Source organism: Condylura cristata, unplaced genomic scaffold, assembly GCF_000260355.1.
Source record: "Condylura cristata isolate star-nosed mole 26May11 unplaced genomic scaffold, ConCri1.0 scaffold00022, whole genome shotgun sequence".
Taxonomy (NCBI): domain Eukaryota; kingdom Metazoa; phylum Chordata; class Mammalia; order Eulipotyphla; family Talpidae; genus Condylura; species Condylura cristata.
In genome coordinates, this window is record NW_004567123.1 from 15,393,293 (window position 1) to 15,414,561 (window position 21,269).

At 41.4% G+C, this 21,269-nt stretch overlaps 1 protein-coding gene across 1 annotated transcript; it reads right to left on the reverse strand.

Annotated features, from left to right (window-relative positions):
- Window positions 1-283: 283 nt before the first annotated feature.
- CHGB (chromogranin B) lies at window positions 284-11,660 on the reverse strand. The gene is made up of 5 exons (XM_004687186.2): window positions 11,458-11,660; window positions 7,302-7,348; window positions 6,790-6,883; window positions 1,464-3,199; window positions 284-668 (listed from the first exon to the last, which is right to left on the reverse strand). Exons 1-5 carry the CDS (start codon window positions 11,504-11,506, stop codon window positions 585-587), a joined length of 2,010 nt encoding a protein of 669 aa, XP_004687243.1. The 5' UTR covers window positions 11,507-11,660; the 3' UTR covers window positions 284-584.
- Window positions 11,661-21,269: the final 9,609 nt, after the last annotated feature.

Sequence of the window (21,269 nt, forward strand, 5' to 3'; positions counted from 1 at the left end):
TAACAGTATTTTAAAAGTAATGTCTTGTGATAGTTTTTACAACAGGTTCTTCAAGCCTATTTAATCTTTCTCCAGCCGGGAGGGGACCTATATTTTTCCTGATCGCCGCCTCTCTATATCCTGCAAAATCTCAAACTTCAAAAGAGAGCTTTTTTTTTTTTTTTTGTATTCTATATCCAAAGACTAATAACTTCTTGTGTTATCTTTTAGACTTTATTTTAAAGAATGGACTTAAAAATCACACTCTTCTTTGCTAGCCCCAAAGAAGTTCAGAACATGTAACTTTTGGCCTCAGGTAAATCTTTTATTTCAAACTGAGACAGGTTTTCAAGGACAGCTGCACAGTCATCGTCACAAGCATGTTAATATGTCTATTTTGCAAGGAAGGATATGCTACAAGCCATGCTATTCCTATTTCCAATAGCATTCTGGCAACAATAAAAACATTTCCAATTGCATCAGACATTAGTAAATTCTACATTCAGCCTTTGAGTAAATAAATGGTGTCTTTTAGAGAAGGAGTGGGAACAGATATAGTGAGGGCAGCTTTTAAAAGTGCCCTTTGCTCCCCCAGCCATCAGCCATCAGCCCCTTCGTTTACCACTGAACTTCTCAGCGATCTTTTGCAGTTCCAAATCCATTGCAGCTAAGTTTTCAAGTTCTTTTTCCTAGAAAATACAAAAAAAGTAGTCATTAGTTCCCAGATCAATTAATTTTATTGGAGTTCAAGGACGTCTGAACAGAAAGGGGGCTTCTTTATATGGTAGGGGCTATATGAGACACCCCCTATCAGCAGTTCTCAAAGTGATTCCTGACCAGCAACATCTGCATCACCCAGGGAACTTGTCAGAAATGCAGAGTCTCGGGCACCCTCCATGAACCTGCTAAGGCAGACTCCCTCGTGATTCTGATGCTTATTCAAGTTTGAGAAGCATCCATCTCTAGAACCAGTACTTGGAAAACACTGCTGAGGCAGGTGAAACTCTGATAATGTTACCTTCCCCGTGTAAACTTTTGACTGTCTTAGGACAGGTGAAAAAGGTAGACCAAAGCTATTATTTCTGTATCATCAGTTCTTTCCTGCCCTGGTAGAAAGTGATGATAAATTAAATGACCAGGAAGAAGATACCAGAACAGTGATTGTAAACCTTCACCGAACATGGAAACTACCTGGCTGCTTCAAAATACCCTGATGTCCAGACAGCACTCAGCACCAAAGAGACAGAATCTCAGGGGTGGGCCCCAGACCTCATTGTGAGTCTGACGTTTGGCACAGTTGAGCAGCACTACTATAGAAGGAGCTAAACAGGGATTTGGTGGGTCATTCCATTCCATTACTAGGGAGCATGTTCTTACAGCAATTAATTCCCCACCGTCTCTCCACACTAGTCCCAGCTTGTCTTAAACACAGCAAATTATTAACATTAATCAAGTTACTTTTAAACAAATGTCTCATACTGTACCTCTTCCTCTGTCAGAACTCTCTGACCAGCTCTGTCCTTTTCATCTTCTGTCAAGTGGTGAGGAATTATCTGCTCCTCAGAGTCATAGAAGTCTGGGAATTCAGCTGACTTCTTCCGGTAGTGCAGGAGCTGGTCCAGTTCAGCCACTCGGTCATACTGCCTCTTCAGATCCAACCTTGGGGCCAGGTTTCTCTTCTCGTATCCCCAGTTCACATCCTCCTCAAAAGGCTTTTTCTCCCACCAGTCATAGTTGTATTCTGGGAAGAAATTCTTCTCATTCAAGGTCAGCCCGTTTTCCTCTTCATCCTGAAGAAAGTTGTCATCCATGTTGTCTTTTCTCTCAAAATGGCTGCCCCTCCACTGGGGAGGATTATAGTATGGGCTGAGCAGCTCTCCCAGCCGCCTTCTCTTCTCAGTGATGTGATGGGGAGCGTACTGTTCATCTTGAGATCTAGCTTCTTCCCAGTCCTCCAGCCTGTCCTGCAGGTCCTCCTCCTGCTGCCATTTTGCTTGGGCTCCTTCCTCACCCAGTTCCTTACCATAGTTGAAGTAATTTCTGATTTGCTTTTTCCATTCATCTTGTGGATACCTCCTTGCCTTATCCATCTGGCTTTCTTGAGCATGATGGTATCCTCCACCCAAGAACCTTTTCTCTTCTTTATTATCTGGCATGGAATAGATACCTGGCTCACCACCCCCAGCTCTGTACAGGCGCCCTCCCTCACGAGCCCTCGCCTCCTCACTTTCTTCACTGTATGTGTGTGCCATTTTATCGAGCTCTGAGCTGACGTAGTTGCTCTTATCCTCCTCTTCCTCATTCTCTTGACCAGCAGGCCTCAGAACTCTGTACTCCTCACTTCCTCTCACCCCATAGTGTCCCCTCTGTAGGTCCTCAGGAGACTGGACAGCTGTGTAACTCCTCACTTCTTCTCCATATTCAGGTTCTTCCTCTGAAGCTCTGTAGTGGGCTGGATGGTGGTCCCTCTTGTTCCCTACTTTGGTCAAGACCACGTTCAACTCCCCAGATTCCTCAAGAGGGTGTCTCCTTTCCTTGGAGGGAGGATTCCCTCCTAGAGAGAACCTGTTAGGTCTGCTCCTTCCATGGTGGTGTCTTAAGCGTCTTTTGTCTACTTCAGGACTGGCCCCTTCCTCACTTTCCTCAGATTCTTCTTCGCTCCCAGGTTGACTTTCAGACTCTTGGGGGTGTTTCTCTTGGCTTCTTGTCTCCTCTTCACTCTCCTGGCTACTCCTCTCCTGGCTGTGTGTCTTTTCCTCAGAAAGCATAGAAGAGTGTGTGTCATACCTGGACACTAATTCTTTGTTCTTAGCTGTAGCCTGGTTTCTTTTGTTGAGAAAAGTGTTTTGTGTCTCTCCCGGCTCTTCAAGGTGGTTCTCTTCACTGTCATCTTCTCCACGCTCCTTTTTCTGATAGTTCTCTCCCTCCTGCTCCCTGTCCTCTTCCAAGCTCTTCTCAGAATGGTGTGTCTTTGCTTCTTTGGTGATTTGATTGTCAGAGGCATAGAAGCTCCCCTGGGGCCCGCCTATTTCCTCTCGACTGTGCCCACCTCCCTCTGTTGGTGTTGGGTCTTGGGTGTCCCCTTCCTCTGGGCTTCCTCCTTCCTCTCTATTGGAGGGGTTGTGGGCTTCTGAGACGTCAGCTGGGTCTCTTAACAATCTTACTTCAAACCTTGTGTTTTCATTTTCACTTTTCTCTTTCTCTTTGGTGTCTTTTCCACCTATAATACAAATAAAAGAGAGTAATCACAGCTTTTGAATCCTCTGCTTCTGTGGTCACCGCAATTCCTAAGACCCTTGAAAAATCACTTGCACATTTTTTTTAAGTTAGTGAAGAATATACTGATATTCCTTTTTTAAAAAATGATATGAAGGCTTCTTGACTGTGTTAAAAGCTAATAATAAACTCTATTTTTATTTTTTCATAAATACCCAACCACTATCTCTCATTGGTATTATCAATGATCAAACTGAAAACTAAACAGATTTATGAAATATTAGAACTTAGCGAGAGAAGAAATCTTAGAATTTGTCTAGTTCACTTTCCTCTTTTTGCAGACAAAGACAGTGACACCTCAATGGGGATGTAATTAGGACTAATTTTTACATGTTTGCTTTAAGTAAGGATTAAAAATCAGCATTGTGTAAATAGCTCTAACTAGAATCCAACTAGATAAAGCTAATAGCCACAATGGGAACTTCGGGATTCAAAGGAGAAGTTAATTTTTTAATTTATTAATCAGACTTTCATTATCCAATTAACTATGTAGAATCAACCCAACAGTGACTAACAATATAATTCAGTAACTGGTGATAAAAATGAAAATATTTCTTCCCTGAGAAGACATTTCTTTCCCTCAGCAGCAAAAAGCATAATTTCTTCCTTCACTCAGGTCACATCCACCCAATTTTCGCTCAGAGCTCAAGGATAAACTTCAGTGTTTTGTGTTACCTTTGTGCTTCACAAGTCAACAGTAGATGGAATAGCTGATATTTTAACTGAATGCCATTTCCTTTCCTGTTTTCCAGATGTCAATTACCCTTTCACTAAATCCTCCTTAATTCAAGGGCATTCCATGAAAGGAGATATGCAGTTAACACTGTCTGATTATTAGCTGGAAAGGTTTCAGACTCAATTTTTCACCAAGTTCAAACAGAACTCTCAAAGCCAAGGCCATTCTCAACTATGGGTCCACATCTGTATCACTCTTTTGGGGAAACTCTAGCCCTTTGTGGCTATCGAGTGCTTGAAATATGGCTGATCCAAACTGGACCATGTTATAAGTGTAAGATACCTACTAGCTTTCTAAAAATGAAAGAAAAATGGAAAACATCTCAGTTTTGCATACTCACTATATATTGAAATGATGAAATTCTGAGTCAGAAGTATATACTGTTAATATATTAGGTGTATAAAACCTATATATTAAATAAAATGTATTACTAACATGAATTTCTACTGTTTCTTTTTTAAAGTGGTTACTGAAAAATTTGCAGTGATATCTGTGGTTCACATATTTCTATAGGATGGCACTAGTGAGACAATTTGAACATATATTTGCAAAAGGTAAGAAAGCATTTGTTTTGTGAAAATGTCCAAGAAATAGTGGATGGATCTTTGTCCTTCGCCATGTAAAGCCCAGGCTGGCAGGGCAACGGCATTCTCACATTTCAGGAGGCAACTGAGTGTCCTGGACCTTTTGCATCCAGACACCTGAGGGCTGGCCTCTGACCAGTGCATTTGCCCTTGAAGGCCAATACCAGGGTGGGGATGACCCAATGCAAAAAGCAGCAATTCAGTGTTTGCACAGATAATGACATCATTCTGAGAGCCAGCAAAATAGTGCTGCAGAGCAGAGAGAAGCTCAGCTCTCTGGGGCCAAAGCCATCTGGCCACTTTCCTACTAATGCCTGCTGATCAGTAACAGAAGTTATTTTGTTTCCTAGTTAAGTGTGTGCTGCCTGTAGCAGCTTGTGCTTGAGGTTTTGCACTTCCTTCTAAATTTAGCTTTAAGCCCTCACAGGTGAGATCAGAAGGCTGTGATTGCTGCACACAGTAATTGTCACTCTAAAATCAAGGTGCGATGCTTACCCTCACTTTCACATAAATGGCGGAAATGCACTTTGCTTCCCTCCCTGTCATGTTGTAAGGATGACGGGACCAACAAGGTCAAAAAGATCCTCTACCTGTTAAGAAATTGGACTGTATATTCCCTTCGGTCAAGCCATGGAACACTGATTCTTTCCTACTCCCCAGTTCCTTTGGCCAGTCAGTGTATTCTGTCTCCAGAGATGTGCTAGCAAGGGTGGGCCAGGGACTAGAAGGGAAACTCCGAGAAGGAATCATCTCTCCTGTTGCTGAAAGCTCCACCATCTTCTGAGCAGCTGATGGCAGATCAGCAGGGGAGAAAAAACTAGAATAGTACAAAAGTCACAAATTGGTTTGACAGAACTGGGTCATCTGACTTTTATTGGTTTCTCTGGGGCTCTCTCAACAGACAAGAAAGATCCCAGGTCATAAGCAGAGATGAGCAGAGGCCAGAATCCAAAGGCCACAGCTGAATCTATCTGGCAGGCAAGGAGACTCCTATTTTCAACAGCTCTTCCAAAGCAGGTGTGTTCCCTTTGGTGACCTAATGTGACAGGCCCTACCCCTTTGCATCCTTCCAGTAAACAAAGAAAGGGAAAGAAAGACAATGAGATGGGTTTGCCTAGAGGAGAGCCTCTAGTTCCTACCTGGAGAAGCTCTCTGCTCTCACCCTTTTCCTGTAGTGTCTGTAAAAGTTTGAGAGAAGTTCAGGTGTACAGGTTGGGAGTAGTAACGGAAGCTTCCTACTACTATTCATGAGGACCCTGCGGGCCTTGGCCCCCACCCCTGAAGCCCCCAGTGGTGGATTGAGTCTCCCTGGTTTAGTCTTTTGGCCACTTGCTAATACTTGTTTTCACCACTTTAAGTACGAGTGCAGTGCTTGTGTACAATAGCAAGAGAGGACTGGTCTGCAGTGAGAGATTTTGAAGATGGAAAAAAAAAGAAATCCACTATCCCCAACCTCATTAAAAATCAAAAAACAGAGATAAGATGTCAAAAAAATCAGTGGTTTTGAGGCTTGTTGGAATCAGTTTGACTTCATAAGTAAGAAAGACTGTATAGTTTTGTGAAACTGACCTCAGTGTCAACTCTCAATGGATACTGATCCATCACTGTTGAAATTTTCTTTTCAATGGAAGCTGTTTTCTATAGAAAACATCCAAGTGTAGACTCAGAAGGCCACTGCTCTGACTTGGATACTCCAATTCTACCCTTCTCCTTCCAGTTCTCAGGTCCAAACACCTGCTACCATTTTAACAAGCTCTGCATTAAAAGTGATCCAATATTTAAATCGCCTTCTATCCTTCCATCTTCCAACACTCCCTGAACGCTTAAACCACTGGCTTCATCTAATCTTAAATAAGCACTCCCCACTCTCCCTCCACTCAATGAAAAGCAATTCTAAAATTTCAAACTCTGGAACCAAGCCATTTAAGAACTGATGGATACCTCAAAAGCTATCCTCAAATTCAATCCCCTCATTTTACTTTGAGGAAATAAGCTTGAAGGGGAAGGGACTTCCTCTTGATCACACAGTGTTAAGTGGAAGACAGGACTAGAAGCCATATCTTCCATCTCCTCAGATACTGCTCTTATCAGTACTCTTCCCACTGCATTATCCTCCCCTTTATGCCTCCCCACAGTTCATCTGGAGGTCAACGGTAAGATGAGTGGAGTGAGAGGGAACAGGGATAAAGATCTCCTGTCAGGCAAGACACTTACTCTTATTCAGGACTTGTCGGCACTCAGGAGTGATGGGTGGAGCATTGGACTTCGACAGCGCATTTGAGAGGACCTCGATGATGCAGCGAGTCACCTGGGGGGAAAACCCAAAAGTACTTTGGCAAAGGTAGTATCCCTGGGGCGACAGATTACCCAAAGCCACTGTCGAGAAAGATTTGGCTATGTGACCTGTGCTAATGCACGGTCCTGTGGCAAGAATGTAGACTTATAGGTGCATAATCAAATCGCCCAGGCTTTTGCACAGCGTAATGCATGAGGGCATTGGATCAAAACCCCAGGAAAAAAAAAAATAAGCAACCATTTTTGAATAGGAAGACGGTGAGAATGCAGGAGAGGCAGCCCTTGCCCCGATTCTTTCAGGGAAAACATCTGGTTTTGTAAGGCTATGCTGTGGATTTTTAAATTGTTTTTGTTTGATTTGATATAATAAAGAGGCGGAAACTCTAGAGTCTACATATCAGTCTAAATTCTAGACTTCCATTTCAACTTACCACTTCTTCATTGTGGTTCCTGTTATCCACTGGCATAGAACTGACAGCTTTCCAGGAGAAAAAGAACAAGAAATGACTTGAGTTGGTTTGGGAAAGCCATATGAACTAAAACATAAAATCACCCCTACCTCCCAAGCATTACCTACAGAGCAGTCAGAGTTAGCTGAGTAGAGTGGAGATAGTTAAGATGATTATCTCAGGGACCATGTTTGCCCCAAATGTGCACACACACACACACACACACACACACACACACCATCCATACAACTGTTATCCCTGGCAATGCCTTCAACATGACTGGGAAATGAATACTACATTATATCCAGTATAAATCAAATCCAGATCACAGCAAGGGAAACCTCAGGGGTACTGATAATTCTGTTTGAAAACTGCATATCATACTTCATTGAAAAGTTGAAGCAAACCTAACTTAAATGAAACCACAGTGCTCTCCTCAACACTTCTGCTTACACAAAATGAGTAGATTTGTGATTTCCTCTGTTCTTCCGATGCCCAAGAAAATATTCCCCTTAAAAATTATTTCCGGCCCTCCCTGGTGGCGCAGCGGGTTAAAGCACAGCACTGAGAAGCTAAAGCCGCTTCCGCATGAGTTCAATTCCCGCCTGCCCCGGAGGTGACCACATGGTGTGGCAGACCTCTCCTGACCCGCCTGCTGCTCCCCTCAGCAGTGTACTTCATAGATCTGCCTGTTCTGTTCCCCACTCTGTCTCTGGTGAAGCCTCTCACCGCCCCTGAGCCTCTGGCCTGTACCCCAGTTCTGTATGCACAAATAAATAAATCTTTAAAAAAAAATTACTTCCTTCACAAAGACATAGTTACAACTCATTTCCATAAATAATTATCTCATGTTTACCTTCAGGTATTTGTGTGAACAAGCTCACCTATGAGTCTATATCACTGTTTTGTTTCTCTTCCCCCGTTATCTGCACCCATGTAAATAAAGAACATGGGAAGTGTCTGATTCTACTAGTACAGCATCAAGTACAAGCAAATAGGTGTTTCACAACTGACTTCTAAAGATATTTTAAGAGTACTTTTAATTTATATAAATTAAAGTTCACATAATTCTGCTTATTTTAGACCAGCAGTTGAAGTGCATTTGTCTGTTTAGGAAATGCTTCAGGTGATTTTAACTTCCTCAGTGTCATTTTTTCTTTCAAAAATTTTTTGATTCTTTTATCTTTAACTCTGTTCTGTCTATGGCCTTTCCATTCCAGAACCTCAAAGAGCATACTTCTGCCAGCAATCCCTGATGAAGACACGGCAATTATGAGTAGAGAAGCTCAGGTTGCCCAGATGGGAGAAGAGTCAGCTGGAGCAAGAGCAAAAATCTCAGACAGCAAAAATGGCAGTTATTCAGATGCAGTTTATTTATAACCAGCAACCTGACCTTTCCTCCCCAAATGTTTGCTCTTCAAGCCTCTTTAACTTACCCTCTTGCTATCAGTTACTATATTATAGATCAATCTAGAAATTAAACACTTACTCATTTACTCACTAAAGTCTCCCTTTCAAATATGACCTTGTACCTATTGCACTTGTTTCAAGATACAAAGTTGTTCAATATGTTAAAGTCATTTGTCAAAATGTTTGAGAAGTGACAATGGAGATATGAAGACCCCACACTCCTCATGAAATCAGTTCAGACAACATATGGATGGCCCACCGATAGCACCTGGAGTCCAATGTGCTGGGCCATTATTTCATCCCCCAAATGACTCATGTTTGGGAACATTCCACATTGCTATCTCTTTCTGCCTAAAATCTATAAAATCTTCTGGAAAGAAATAATTGAGAGATTACTCCTTTAAAAAAAAATTGAGCTTTACTAAGCCTTCTTTGGCAATGAAGTTTCTTGCTAATCATTTTTCTCTTTTTTCACAAATGCAAAATAGTTACCTTTATTAACTACTGATAACTGCTGAAGTGTTAACCATCACCAGATTTGGGGGAATGAAAACATTTTTCTCTTTTATTATGCTTAACAATTTCTAACTCATATCTGATATTACAGTTTTATTTCTCAGATTGGGGCCTTACAGACAAATGTTTGATAGAAAAGAATTCCTTTCCTTGTGAAAATACATTATGCATCCAAGTGCCACTGTATTTCTTTTAATAGATCTGTGACAATAAAGTAATAACAGACATTGAATCTCCTAGTCGTTTAACTATTTTTACATAAAGTAAGATTCAAAGGGCACAAAAGGAAACTTAGTGATAATGTTAAATGTGAAGTAGTCAAATGGTAGGAAAATTTTCAAATATCTTATGATATAACTCAAAATGACTTACAGTATTGATACTTCATAAGACTATCAGTAATTAAAGATTGCCAATACAGCTATAAATTGCAAGCTGAGCAAGTTCTTCCAAATGTACAAGTCATCCTACTTAGTACAATAAAAATACCATGTAGCTACTTATTAATTTCTAGAGTATCTACTGTAAAAGGGTGTGGATCTCCCTTCAGAAACCCTTAAGAGTAGGAAACAAAACATGGTTTCCTAAGTTTCCCCCAGTCCTGTGATTTTGCTAAATAACAAGTACTGCTTGAAGGTTACATGTCTCATTTTCGAGTATTTGAGGGAGGCAGAAATGGAGAATGACGTGGGAATGAAACAGGGTTTCTTTCTGGGTTGATAAAAATATTCTGAAATTTGAGAGTGATGAAGGTTACACAATATGAATATACCAAGAATCACTGCATTATACATTTACAAGAGTGGATTTTATGGAGTGTGGGTTATATCACCCAGTAATTTAAAAAAAGAGTCTCCATTTTTAACTGCTACTAAAATATGAGCCCTTATCAAAATATAGTCTTGCATAATGAGCTATACAATTTTATCATTATAATTAAATAAATCTCACGACATTGTTTTTGTGACCTACAGCACAATGTGTAGCATAGCTTTCTAGAAATATCTTTGACTAGAAATGACTGAACATATTAATGTGGCTCTGTTTAATTAAATGAAGAACATGGACAGGCAATTTATAAGAATGGCATGAATCTTAGAAGATTCTGAACATATGTAGCAAGAAATAAAATAAATCACCATAGATTTTCATTTGGATACAGTAAGTGTTGTCAATCAAAGTTTGATATTCATGGGTGGCAATACCTCAATTCTAGTTAGGAACCTCTGGTAAGAACTGTATCCTGTGAGGTCATTAAAACAGCTAAAGGAAGTCTGTTTAATCTTGTCACGGCATATCTACTTTTCAATACTCTCAATATTTACAGGACTTTACTTCTACACACACGCACACATACATTTCACCCCAAATTTCCAGAGATCATTTCTTGGCTATTCAGAATAGTTTAAAAGATTAATTCCACCATCTTCCACACATAAAAAGGCACCATCAAATGTCCACCTCCATTGAAGAAAACATTTTTACTATTCCAAGCATATTTTCGTTGTTACTTTATACTCTAGTTATTTATCTGGAGCCAACAGTTGAAATGTCTACTGCAGTTTCCATTCATAATTTTAAAATGGATCGAGTGTGAAATCACCTCTCCCCAAAGCTGGAAATTCAAGTTACAGAAAATATTAAATTTGTACACACATCTACATAAACAAACATATCCACATATACACACTTGTTAAGAAGAAATATATAAACTGTATCATATATGTTCAGAACTTTTATCTCATCGTGTTTTATTCAAAAACAATAATAAGGGAATTATGCAGGTACTGACAACACATATAATCTTGTCTCTCTGTGGCCATCTGACTTTAAAAAAGTCAAACAAACACCTACAAATATAGAATCAGATTATAAGAGTGTCTCTCTAGACAGGTTGAGAGAGACACGTTAACACTTTAGAAGTGGGGTTTCTTAGGCTCAAAGCATGCTTTCTTCCTACCTACAGAAAAAGTCAGATGTGAAAAACTAAGACTCCTGTGGGTTAGGAAACCCTCTTTCTTTTTTTTCCAAGTCATACAGTGGACGGGGAGTTAAGAGAAAAGAAGAAATTAAGAATCTCAAGCGAAAGGGAAAAGCCTTCCACTCAGCCTTCACTCTCCCGATAGCCGCCAGTCAACTGCCTAGAGCTGCCGGGAAAAAGACAGGGGCAGGCGCTGTCCGCGGTGCTGAGCGGCCCGCCGCGCTCACTCACCAGCCACCAACGCTGCTCCCAGGAGGCCGAGAAGCACTGCCGGCTGCATGACCCGATTCTCCCGAATCTGCGCGAAGAGGATGGACCCGTGCAACGGGATGTGAATGGAAGGTGAGACAAAGATGCTCCAGGAAAGCAGCGGTGTGTCCTGGTCCCCGTGTGGCGAGATTGGCGCAGGCCCGCCTCTTTTAAAGGGCAAGCCGCGGCCGCAAGGGCTGGAGGGGCGGGCAAATAGGAGGCGCCCCCCCTCTTCCCCGCTCAGTCCTGACGTCACCAAGTGGCCCCGGGGGTGGCAGAGCTTGTAGGAGGAAATTCACGCCAGTCCCAGTCCAGTCGCCAGGGTGCTTTAGGGCTGGAAGGGGGGTGAGGGGAGGGAACTAAAAGGGAGGAAGAAACGGAGGAGTGAGGGAGATAGTGCAAATCTGAGACCCTGGAGAAAAGATTGAGGTCCAGTTCAGATTGCCCAGTCTTGCTCCTCATCTACCTCCCTTCTTTTCCCCAGCCTCCTACAAGTCTAAAATGCTTGTTTGAGGCTGTGTATAGTATGTGTTTCTGTCAAGAGTGTGTGCATGAGTAAGTGTGTTTTGTGTCATCACTACCCAGGGGAGGTAAGGCTATTGTTAATAGAGGAATAAATGGTGGTTGTGTGTGTGTGGGTGGGTGGTGGTGGGGGGTATGTGATGAGAAAGGGAATGGTGGCTTTAAAGATAAAGGGTGCGTGATTACAGACCATAGATATGCCTCATCCAAGAGGGGAAAGGGAAAGAAGAGGGAGGGACTATGGTGGAGAGGCTATGATGAAACACTATGGGTGCTTGACTTAGGGTGACCACACCTGAGGGGAAATTTTCTATATTGTCAAAATATTAAAAGGATGTAAAACAGTCATACTTCATTAATAAACAAATACATTGATTTAGAAACTAAAAAAGGGGGGAAGGGGGAAAACTGGAGACTAATGGAATCCATTGTCTTTCAAAGTTTTGGTCTTAAATTCATGTACCTATTCATGATTCATTCATTCCATTAGCTAGCTTCTTTCTATCAGATACCTATATATGCACTATGTGTGACACTCTCCAAACACATAACAAAGGGCACAATTTTAAAAACCACATGCTACAGGGCCCTCCCTGGTGGCGCAGCGGGTTAAAGCACTGCACTAAGAAGCTTAAGCCACTTCCTCGTGAGTTCGATCCCCACGTGCCTGGGAGGAGATCCACATGGCATGGCAGACCTCTCCTGACACGCCCGCTGCTCCCCTCAGCAGTGTATTTCATCAATCTGCCTGTTCTGCTCCCCACTCTGTCCCTGGTGAATCCACTCACCCTCCGCATCTCTGGCCTGTACCCCAATTCTGTATGAATAAATAAATAAATCTTAAAAAATAAATAAATAAATAAAAACCACATGCCACAGAGGGTTTACTATAAGTATTTCCCATTTATCTTCCCAAAAGTTCCCTAGTTCCCTCTGCTTAGTCAACATTACTTAATTTTTAGGTTTATTTTAGAACAAATGTAACTGCATCTTCTGTTGAGTGGCTGCACCATATTAATTGGCTGCAGAACTTATTCAACCAGCCCCTTTTCTGAGAGATGTTTATTTCAGTTGTTAACCCTTTGGTCTTCAGTTACTCCAACAGAGCCATAATCTCTAGTGTTTCACACAGCCCTGTGCTTTGAAATTGAAATCATTTTTGTAATTATGTGTGAGAAAAAGGTGAAAACCTATTCTAGGATATTTTTGGTGTGGACTCTCACAGTTTAATGAGGGATCAGGAAAAAGCAGATAAACTCTACTGCATATATGAAGCAATTCAGAATTTTATCTGGTAATACAGAGAATAGAGTGATCTGCCATTTAGGGTCTCTTTCAGAGAAGGCAGATGGCTGCATGCATCGATAAAAGGAGATTACAGTGTCCTTTTCCTGAAAATCAATCTATCTCAAATTCTTTTTGCATGTATTGAATAGCTGACTCCATCTTCCTAAAAAGACTCAGATTTATTTCACCAAGACCATAGTCATAGGCTATTTAAAGAAGAGTCGTAAAAAGTATATTAAAGAGACAACTAGTAAAAGTAAATAAATGTTGCATCAATTCTAATTTCCTGATCTTGAAAACTGTATAGTGATTATGTAAGCTGTCCTAGTTCTTAGGAAATATGATGAATATCTGGTGGTAAAGGGTGCCATTTGTGCCACTTAGTATCAAATATTTAAGAGAATACATAAATATAAATTTAGAGAGAAAGAAAAAATACCAAGGCAGCCATGGCAAAGGTAAGTTTTTTTTAATACTATTTTTGCATTTTCCAAAAATCTGTTATCATTTTAAAACAAATGGAAAAGAACGTCATTGGCTCAAAAGAACCTGCTTAACACCTCTGTAAAGCAGTGGGTACAGAAAAGGAAGGTGTTGAATGAGGACCTTTCCTTGAATGTTAATCTGGGAGAGATTCCTCTGCTAAAGTTATATAAGGTTCCAACTGCTCTTTAAGATGCACTGATTGCCAGCAGCACTCTGAAATTGCCTCTTTCTAGGAACGTCTGCATTTAAGTTTTCCAGCAATTTCCCTCTAATCTTGCCCCTTTGAAAAATCAGGGTTAAAAATGTTGACATCATTTTGTGGCTTCATAGATTAGGCTTTGACTAAGTGTATTACTTACCAAGAAAAGTCTTTTTGTTATTGACCATCAAGCCACCACCAGATCCTATACTCAGACTTATCTTTCTTTTATTCTCATCATTTTACAAAATTATTATTATTTTTCCTTTCACATTTAGTAGTCCATGAACCAGAAAATAAAAATAAAGCCTTTGTAGGGAACATTTCTCAGGAATTCACTCAAAGTACAATGAAGGAGGAAAATCAACATTTTCTTTAGGAGCTAGATTTAAAATAAGCATAGTATGAGAAAGGGGTGCAGTTACAATCTTTGCCATATCAACACCTAATTGTCATCCTTTCATAATCTATAGTGTCACGTCGGGGTTGGGAGACAGGGGAACATGTCCATATATGCTGGAAATGTTTCGAGACTCTTCCACAACAATTTCTTTATCACAAGAACTTTTTAATAAGTCTTCCTATCTGGTGGAAAGGTCTTGGGAAGACCATGATTTTCTTTAGAAGGGTATTTGTCATTTTGGGCCATTTGCATTTTCATTAAATTTTAGTACCATTTACCAACTTTGATGAAAAAAATCTGTTCGGATTTCAACAGAAATTATATCAAATCTTTAGATCAACCTGGAATTTTTACAATATAGGGCTTAGCTTTTTGATTACTCATAATATTCTGAACATAATTCTGTCTCAAGTGATACAAAATACTATTACCCATAAGAAAAGAAGACATAAGGAAGATTATTTCACAGGAATGCACTCAAAGAAGAATTAAGGAAGAAAACATAGCTAAGAACTGAGTTTATTATAAGAACATGGTTTATTATAAACCATGGCTTTGTACATGATTCATGGAATAGGTGGTCCATCAAGGTCCAACCAGAAAAATAAAACCAACCAGAGAAAATTTAATATAGGAAACTATACATGGGGATTAGAAAAACTGAAAGAACAGGTAAGATAAGAAAATCAAGAGATTAGTGACTGCAGACAACTGATACACCCCTGTGGAATGGCAGGATAAAGGAAGCATGTGCTTTGCTGGAGCCCAGAAAGAGGACTGGAGTCACCTGGCAAGGGAGGGAATCTCTGCAGTTTAGGAAGGTGGGGTTTGGGGCCATGGAAGAAGTGTTTTCTGGAGCTGGCGTCACAGTAGAGAAGGAGTCACTACTAGACACACATCGCCCTCTTTCCAAGAAAAAGGGAGAAATAAATCTCCTGGGCTTTTCTTCTTTTGGTGCTAGTAACTTTTTTTTTTTTAATTTATTTGTGCATACAGAACTGGGGTACAGGCCAGAGGTTCAAGGGCGGCGAGAGGCTTCACCAGAGACAGAGTGGGGAGCAGAACAGGCAGATCGCCTAAGTACACTGCTGAGGGGAGCAGCGGGCGGGCCAGGAGAGGTCTGCCACGCCATGTGATCACCTCCGGGGCAGGCGGCAGCCGGGAATCAAACTCATGCGGAAGTGGCTTTAGCTTCTCAGTGCTGTGTTTTAACCCGCTGCGCCACCAGGGAGGGCCCGGTGCTAGTAACTTTTAATGGTCAAACTTATCTTGCAATGATTGTTAAGGAAGTATGGGAAATAGACTGTGCAGAAGCTAAGTCCTTCCGTGATACAGAGCAGAGGAAGAAACTGAAGAGCATGTATCTGAAAAACACCTAGTAGGACAGATAGTGATTTTAGATTTTTCTCCCAAAATTCATTACTTGAGTTCATTTGCAAATGTAAATGTGTTGAACACTGATATTGGTATATTTCTTTGACTACAGCAAATTATACAGTTGATTCCAACATTAATGGCAAAAAGAAATACATTCCAGGGGCCTTCCTGGTAACCTAGGTTAAGTCTCAGCACCATCATTGCTATGGCCTGAGTTCTGTCCCTGGCCAGGGAGCTGACCCATATGGCACAGCAGACTCTCCTGTTCCACGTACCACTCCCCTCAGCAGTGTATTTGTCAGTCTGCCTGTTCTGCTCTCCATTCTGTCTCTGGTGAATCCTCTTACCACCCACACCTCTGGCCTGTACCCAAGTTCTTGTATGCATAAATAAATAAATCTTTAAAAAAATAAAATAAAATGAAACCCACCAAATTTTGAAAAACGAAGCTCCATAGAGCTTGTATGTGATATATATTAACGAAAGTTAACATTTCTCAAGAGAAGAACTACAACATTTCTCAAGAAGCAGAACTACAATTATACAGGTGTGACAAAACAGAACGCTCCTCTTCAATTGGAACCATGTAGAAAATGTGATCTGTCAGGTTAACAGATTCACTTATTTGTTTATACCCTAGGAAGAAAACAAAAAACTAGGCAGGTTAACAATCAATAGTTTGGTTCTGATAAGTTGGTAAGACTGTCACATTCTTGACAAGTTTGCTTGTGGTAACCACATATCACATGGTAAAGGTCTAGATGGAGGGTTTTGCTGGCCCCTGATTTTATCCCTTTTTTAACACACACACTCACATACAGACACAAACATAGCCGCTGCTTCTTTACCCATTTCCATTATCACTCCAGAGACACCGGCTTGATTTCCATTAACGAAGGTATGCATTCCTATGCCTGCTGGCTTTCTCTGGTCACAGAAGCAGCAGTGCTATGCAAATGGCAAGTTGGAAGAGCTGTGGAAGTAGGAACCCAGGGAGCAAATCTACCCACAGGCAAACAGGAAGTAGGAACCCAGGGAGCAAACCTACCCACAGACTGACAGGAAGTAGGAACCCAGGGAGCATACCTACTCACAGACTGACAGGGTCACAGACTGACCACAGAATGCCCAGGACTCCCAGACCTTTGCAGGTGTATTCTCTACAAAGGTTCTGAACGTTTCCCAGTGGGACTGAGCTTTAGTTACCCAAAGGGGAAACTTTCTTGACCAAGCTGTTCATAGCTGACTTTGGTTTCTTCTTACCTCTCCATTCCCTGCTGCTATTTCTTGTTATTATTCACAAAGCAAATTACTTGCAGTCAAATCCTTGTCTAGTGTTTTGGGGAAAAATGAACTATGACACATAATTCATAAAACCATAACAGCTTGGTATCACAGAATATTTTTTTATAATGTCTGACTTCTGGTTGAAGCCTCAGAGCCAGAGAACACAGATTTTAAGTGCCCACATATGTCAAAGAGAAGAGGCTGTCATTTCTCTAGAAGACTTACTAATCTAGGCCCAAGTTGGCACAGTAGCTGTTGCTCACAGTATCTGTGTAAGGGAAAACTAGAAATGCAAGAACGATTGGAGAAAAAAATTATTTGAAGGTGTTTATAGGGGCTATTGTACTGATTCATATGCTTCCCTCTACCTCAGCCAAGTAAGAGGACCTGAGAGAATAGATCATAAAAAATGGGGTTATTTGAAGGAAGGAAGATTGGCATGCCTTTTCTTGTTTGAATGCTTACTGAGGTGCAGGAACAGAAAGACTCCCTGTAATGTTACTATAAGAGAGTATGATGAAGACCAGGATTTGGAAGCTAAGTAAAGAAAATGGTGGTGGGTTGGAGTTCAACGAGATCAGCCTACAGTGGCAAGCTGGGAAGAAAAGACAGCAGTTGGAGTGTTTGCATATCCAGAATATATCCCTGGGCCAACTGGATTCAACTGAATGTTACTGCTCAACTTGTCCCAAAAGCCCACTGCTTGATGCAACTAGGGGACTCCAGTGATAACAGTATTTAGGAGGCAGTGAGAGATCACAAAGAGATCCCTGTTGGGGTTGATGGAGTGAGGAAGCTCTTGGAGGACTCTGAAGAATTAACAAAGGTTCTCTGTGAAAGGGGAAGTCATCATTTGGAGGTGTATCATGGGAGGGGCACGAAAAGGCCAGCAGAGAATACCACAGACACTGGTGATGGCTGGTCCTTCTTCAATCTTCTCTGATGCCCCACCTTGTTCCAAACTGGAAGAAGCTGTGATATTAGAGGAGGAAGGGAAGAAATAAGGGAACAAAAGAATGGGTCTTCCTTCCCTCTTCTCCATGATTGGTTCTCCATGATTGATTAGAGAGTAGCTAGAATTGGGAAGAGCTTAGAAAAGGGCAAAAAATAGAAATTTATACTTTTGTAATGATCTAGAATCATGAGAATCTTTTGATTCAGTCTGAGATACTGTCCAAGGACTGGGAAAGATGATTTGACAGACAGATGCTTGCAGTCAGTTGTGAGAGAAGCAAGAAGCTGTTTCTTGTGATGCTTTCTGAATTCAGCATGTGCAAAGCAGTATATGTAAAATATAGGATGCATAAACATTATTTACATATGAGTATTGTTATATAAAAGGAAGTACTCTATTTGGACCAGAAATCATGAGGAATTCTTCAAAGATAAAAGAAGATAGCTTCAGAGTGAAGGAGAGAAATAAAATAGCCCTGAGAGGCCCTCTCTGGTGGCACAACAGGTGAAAGCACAGCACTATGACACTGTCCACAGCCACTGTGGCATGAGTTGGATCCCCAGCGAGAGAGGTGACCCACAGGGTGCAGCAGACCTCTCCGACCCGCCCACTGCTCCCCTCAGCGGTGTATTCAGTCTGTCTACCTGCTCTGCTCCCCGCTGTCTCTGGTGAATCCTTCCATTCCCCACACCTCTGGCCTGTACCCCAGTTCTTGTATGCATAAATAAATAAATCTAAAAAAAAAGAAAACATCCCCTAAAATAAGACTAATGTGAGGGACTGGAGGAAGTTTGGGATTTCACTACACCCAAAACCAGGAAGGAACTTAGGGTTACGTGTCAGGTTGTCTAAGTGGGGTACCTCATGGAAGAACACAAGGTGGTGGCCCTCACATCCTCCAGCACTTGTCCCAAGCAGTGGGTAGCCATCAGCCTTCTACTCCTGTTTTCTGTTTTCCACCTCTTGGTAGCAACTTCTCCATGATGCCTTCATGCCCAGAGCTTCCATGTTCTTTCCACCCAAAATAAAACCTTGTTTATCTGGCATTCTTCTTAGGGATCTTTGAAGTTTGGTATCATTCCAAAATATGCATTTCAATTTGAGGAGTTTCCAGCACCACTCCAGAAATGGTGGTCATGACCCTGAGTCACTCCAGGCCTACATGCTGACAGGGGATATCAGCCGCAGAATAGGCTGGTTGTTGGTCTTGCTCTGCGCTCTGCCTCTTTCACTCCCTTGGCCTCTCTGCTCTCACCCTCGGAAGTCAGGAAATGGAAGCTGGTTCTGCCTCTGTGGCTCTGAGAGCGTGCAGACTTAATAAGCGCATCTTGCTGTGAGGGGGGAATTCTTCCGCAGAAGCTGAATTTGTAGTTATTTATGAGGAATAGCAGTGCATCCCACTCTTTTCCTCTACATAAAATGTATTTTGTAGACATAAACTCAGAAAAATTCCATCTAGACTACTTTCAGTGTTATACCTATGAATATTTAATTCCCAATAATTCACGTGATCCTTAAAGCGTTATTATTGGTAAGTAAATAAACATGCATAATCTGAAAACTCCCAGGATGTAATTGCCCATATTCTTGTTCTGGGTAACAGAAAACATATGTGGACTTGGCTACTACTCATACCAGGGAGGGCCCTGCAAATTCTTTTCAAATGATCATTTTTATTGAAGTAACTATAAAAGTTTCAGATGCGCATCACTTAAATCAACATGTGTATATACTAGTTCACTCCATGCTCATTCTTGATTTGAGGGAAACAGACATGTGAAAGATAATACAAGGCTCAGAATAGTCATGAAATGCCCACTGGTCAACGGCCTCCTATCTCCTTTCTGTTGCCTCATTTCTATTTCTTCTGGTCCCTCCAGATGAAAGGAAGACACCAAGAGAGCTTAAGGAAGTGAGGAAGAAGTAAGCCAGGCACCATGCTTTGTCCTTGTCCATCTTTTCTGGTTAACTCTCCACATGACTCAATGTCCATCATCTTCCTCCCCTTCAGGTCCTTAATTAGCATCTTATCACACCAGCTTGGAGAGGAAGAGGGGATGCATGCAAGGTGTCCTATTATAAAGTGCGCATGAGTGTTGGGAGGCTCCAATCACTGTCACCTGTGAAGCTGCTACTGTGCAGCTTTTCCCAGTGACCCCCGGGGGAAGACAGCTCATGGATGGGGTTTCAGCCTGAATACTGAGGTTCCTCAGGCACTCACTTTGGTTCAGGACTTTCTCAAGATCTAGGTCCCATGGATGTATTCAATGCAGAGGTCCCCAAATGGTCAATCCAGCCCTCCAGTGGGTTATGTTTGGAGTGTACTGTTTGGTTGTTTTAAACACTTGATTTGGATGCTTTTAGCTAAAACTTGCACTCTCCTATTGGGCCACACTCAATCTCTACTACTTTGAGCAGAATATTCAGCCCACTCCCCAAAGTTTACTACCCATGTGATGTGTAGAAACATTTGTTTCTCTGATTTCTGGAAGGACTGCTTTCTGTTGTCTATTATGAGTCTAATCTCCAGGGGCACATATTAACTCTCCATACCTCAGGGTGAAATTGTTCATTTGCTTTCTCATCAGACTGCTTCTCTCATCAAGTAGAAAGTCACACCAGCAGGAACTGGAGTTTTGCTAGTGGGAAATGGGAATCTTTAAAGCTTAAGTGCTGTAAGGGGAAGGGCAGGCTTAGTGGAAGGAAGCAGAAAAGTGCTTCCAGCAGTCAGAGAGCAGGGCCAGGAAGAGGCAGAAGGTTAGAAGCTGGCAAGTAGAGCTTCAGGGAGGGAACTGACCTGGCAGTTCTTGAATGACTTATTTGGAGGTATGTGGAATGATATTTTCCAAATTACAAATTCTGAGAAAAACCAGATGAGAAATTGGTAAAACTGCAAAAGACAGTACAATTCTCCTCTGAAAAAGTTTACATTTTACATTTATGGTATACTTCACACAGATCCTAAGAATGGAGTTCCAGAAATAATTTTTGGAACAAAATATTTCCATACATTGGTGATTTTAAATTGTGATTTTTGTGTAATGCTGTGAGCCTTGCTGGGTTATATTCAGAAGTAGATTATCAAAAACTACTCAGTGATATTCACTGGCCTTTTCCAATGTTTGGCTATTTGCTAGATGGACTATGGTTCTTTGGGCAATTAAACTATGTATTTCTTATTTTTAAAAATTATTTAAATAGGGCCCTCCCTGGTGGCGCAGCGGGTTAAAGAACTGCAATAAGAAGCCTAAGCCACTTCCGCCTGAGTTCAATCCCCG

Excerpts from the sequence above, each read along its gene's own strand:
- CHGB (XM_004687186.2), bottom strand. The coding sequence starts at position 11,506 with ATGCAGCCGGCAGTGCTTCTCGGCCTCCTGGGAGCAGCGTTGGTGGCT. Across the intron at positions 7,349-11,457 it reads GGGAGCAGCGTTGGTGGCTG|CTGTCAGTTCTATGCCAGTG; the intron begins GTGAGTGAGCGC and ends TCTCCTGGAAAG. Across the intron at positions 3,200-6,789 it reads CCGACAAGTCCTGAATAAGA|GTGGAAAAGACACCAAAGAG; the intron begins GTAAGTGTCTTG and ends TTTGTATTATAG.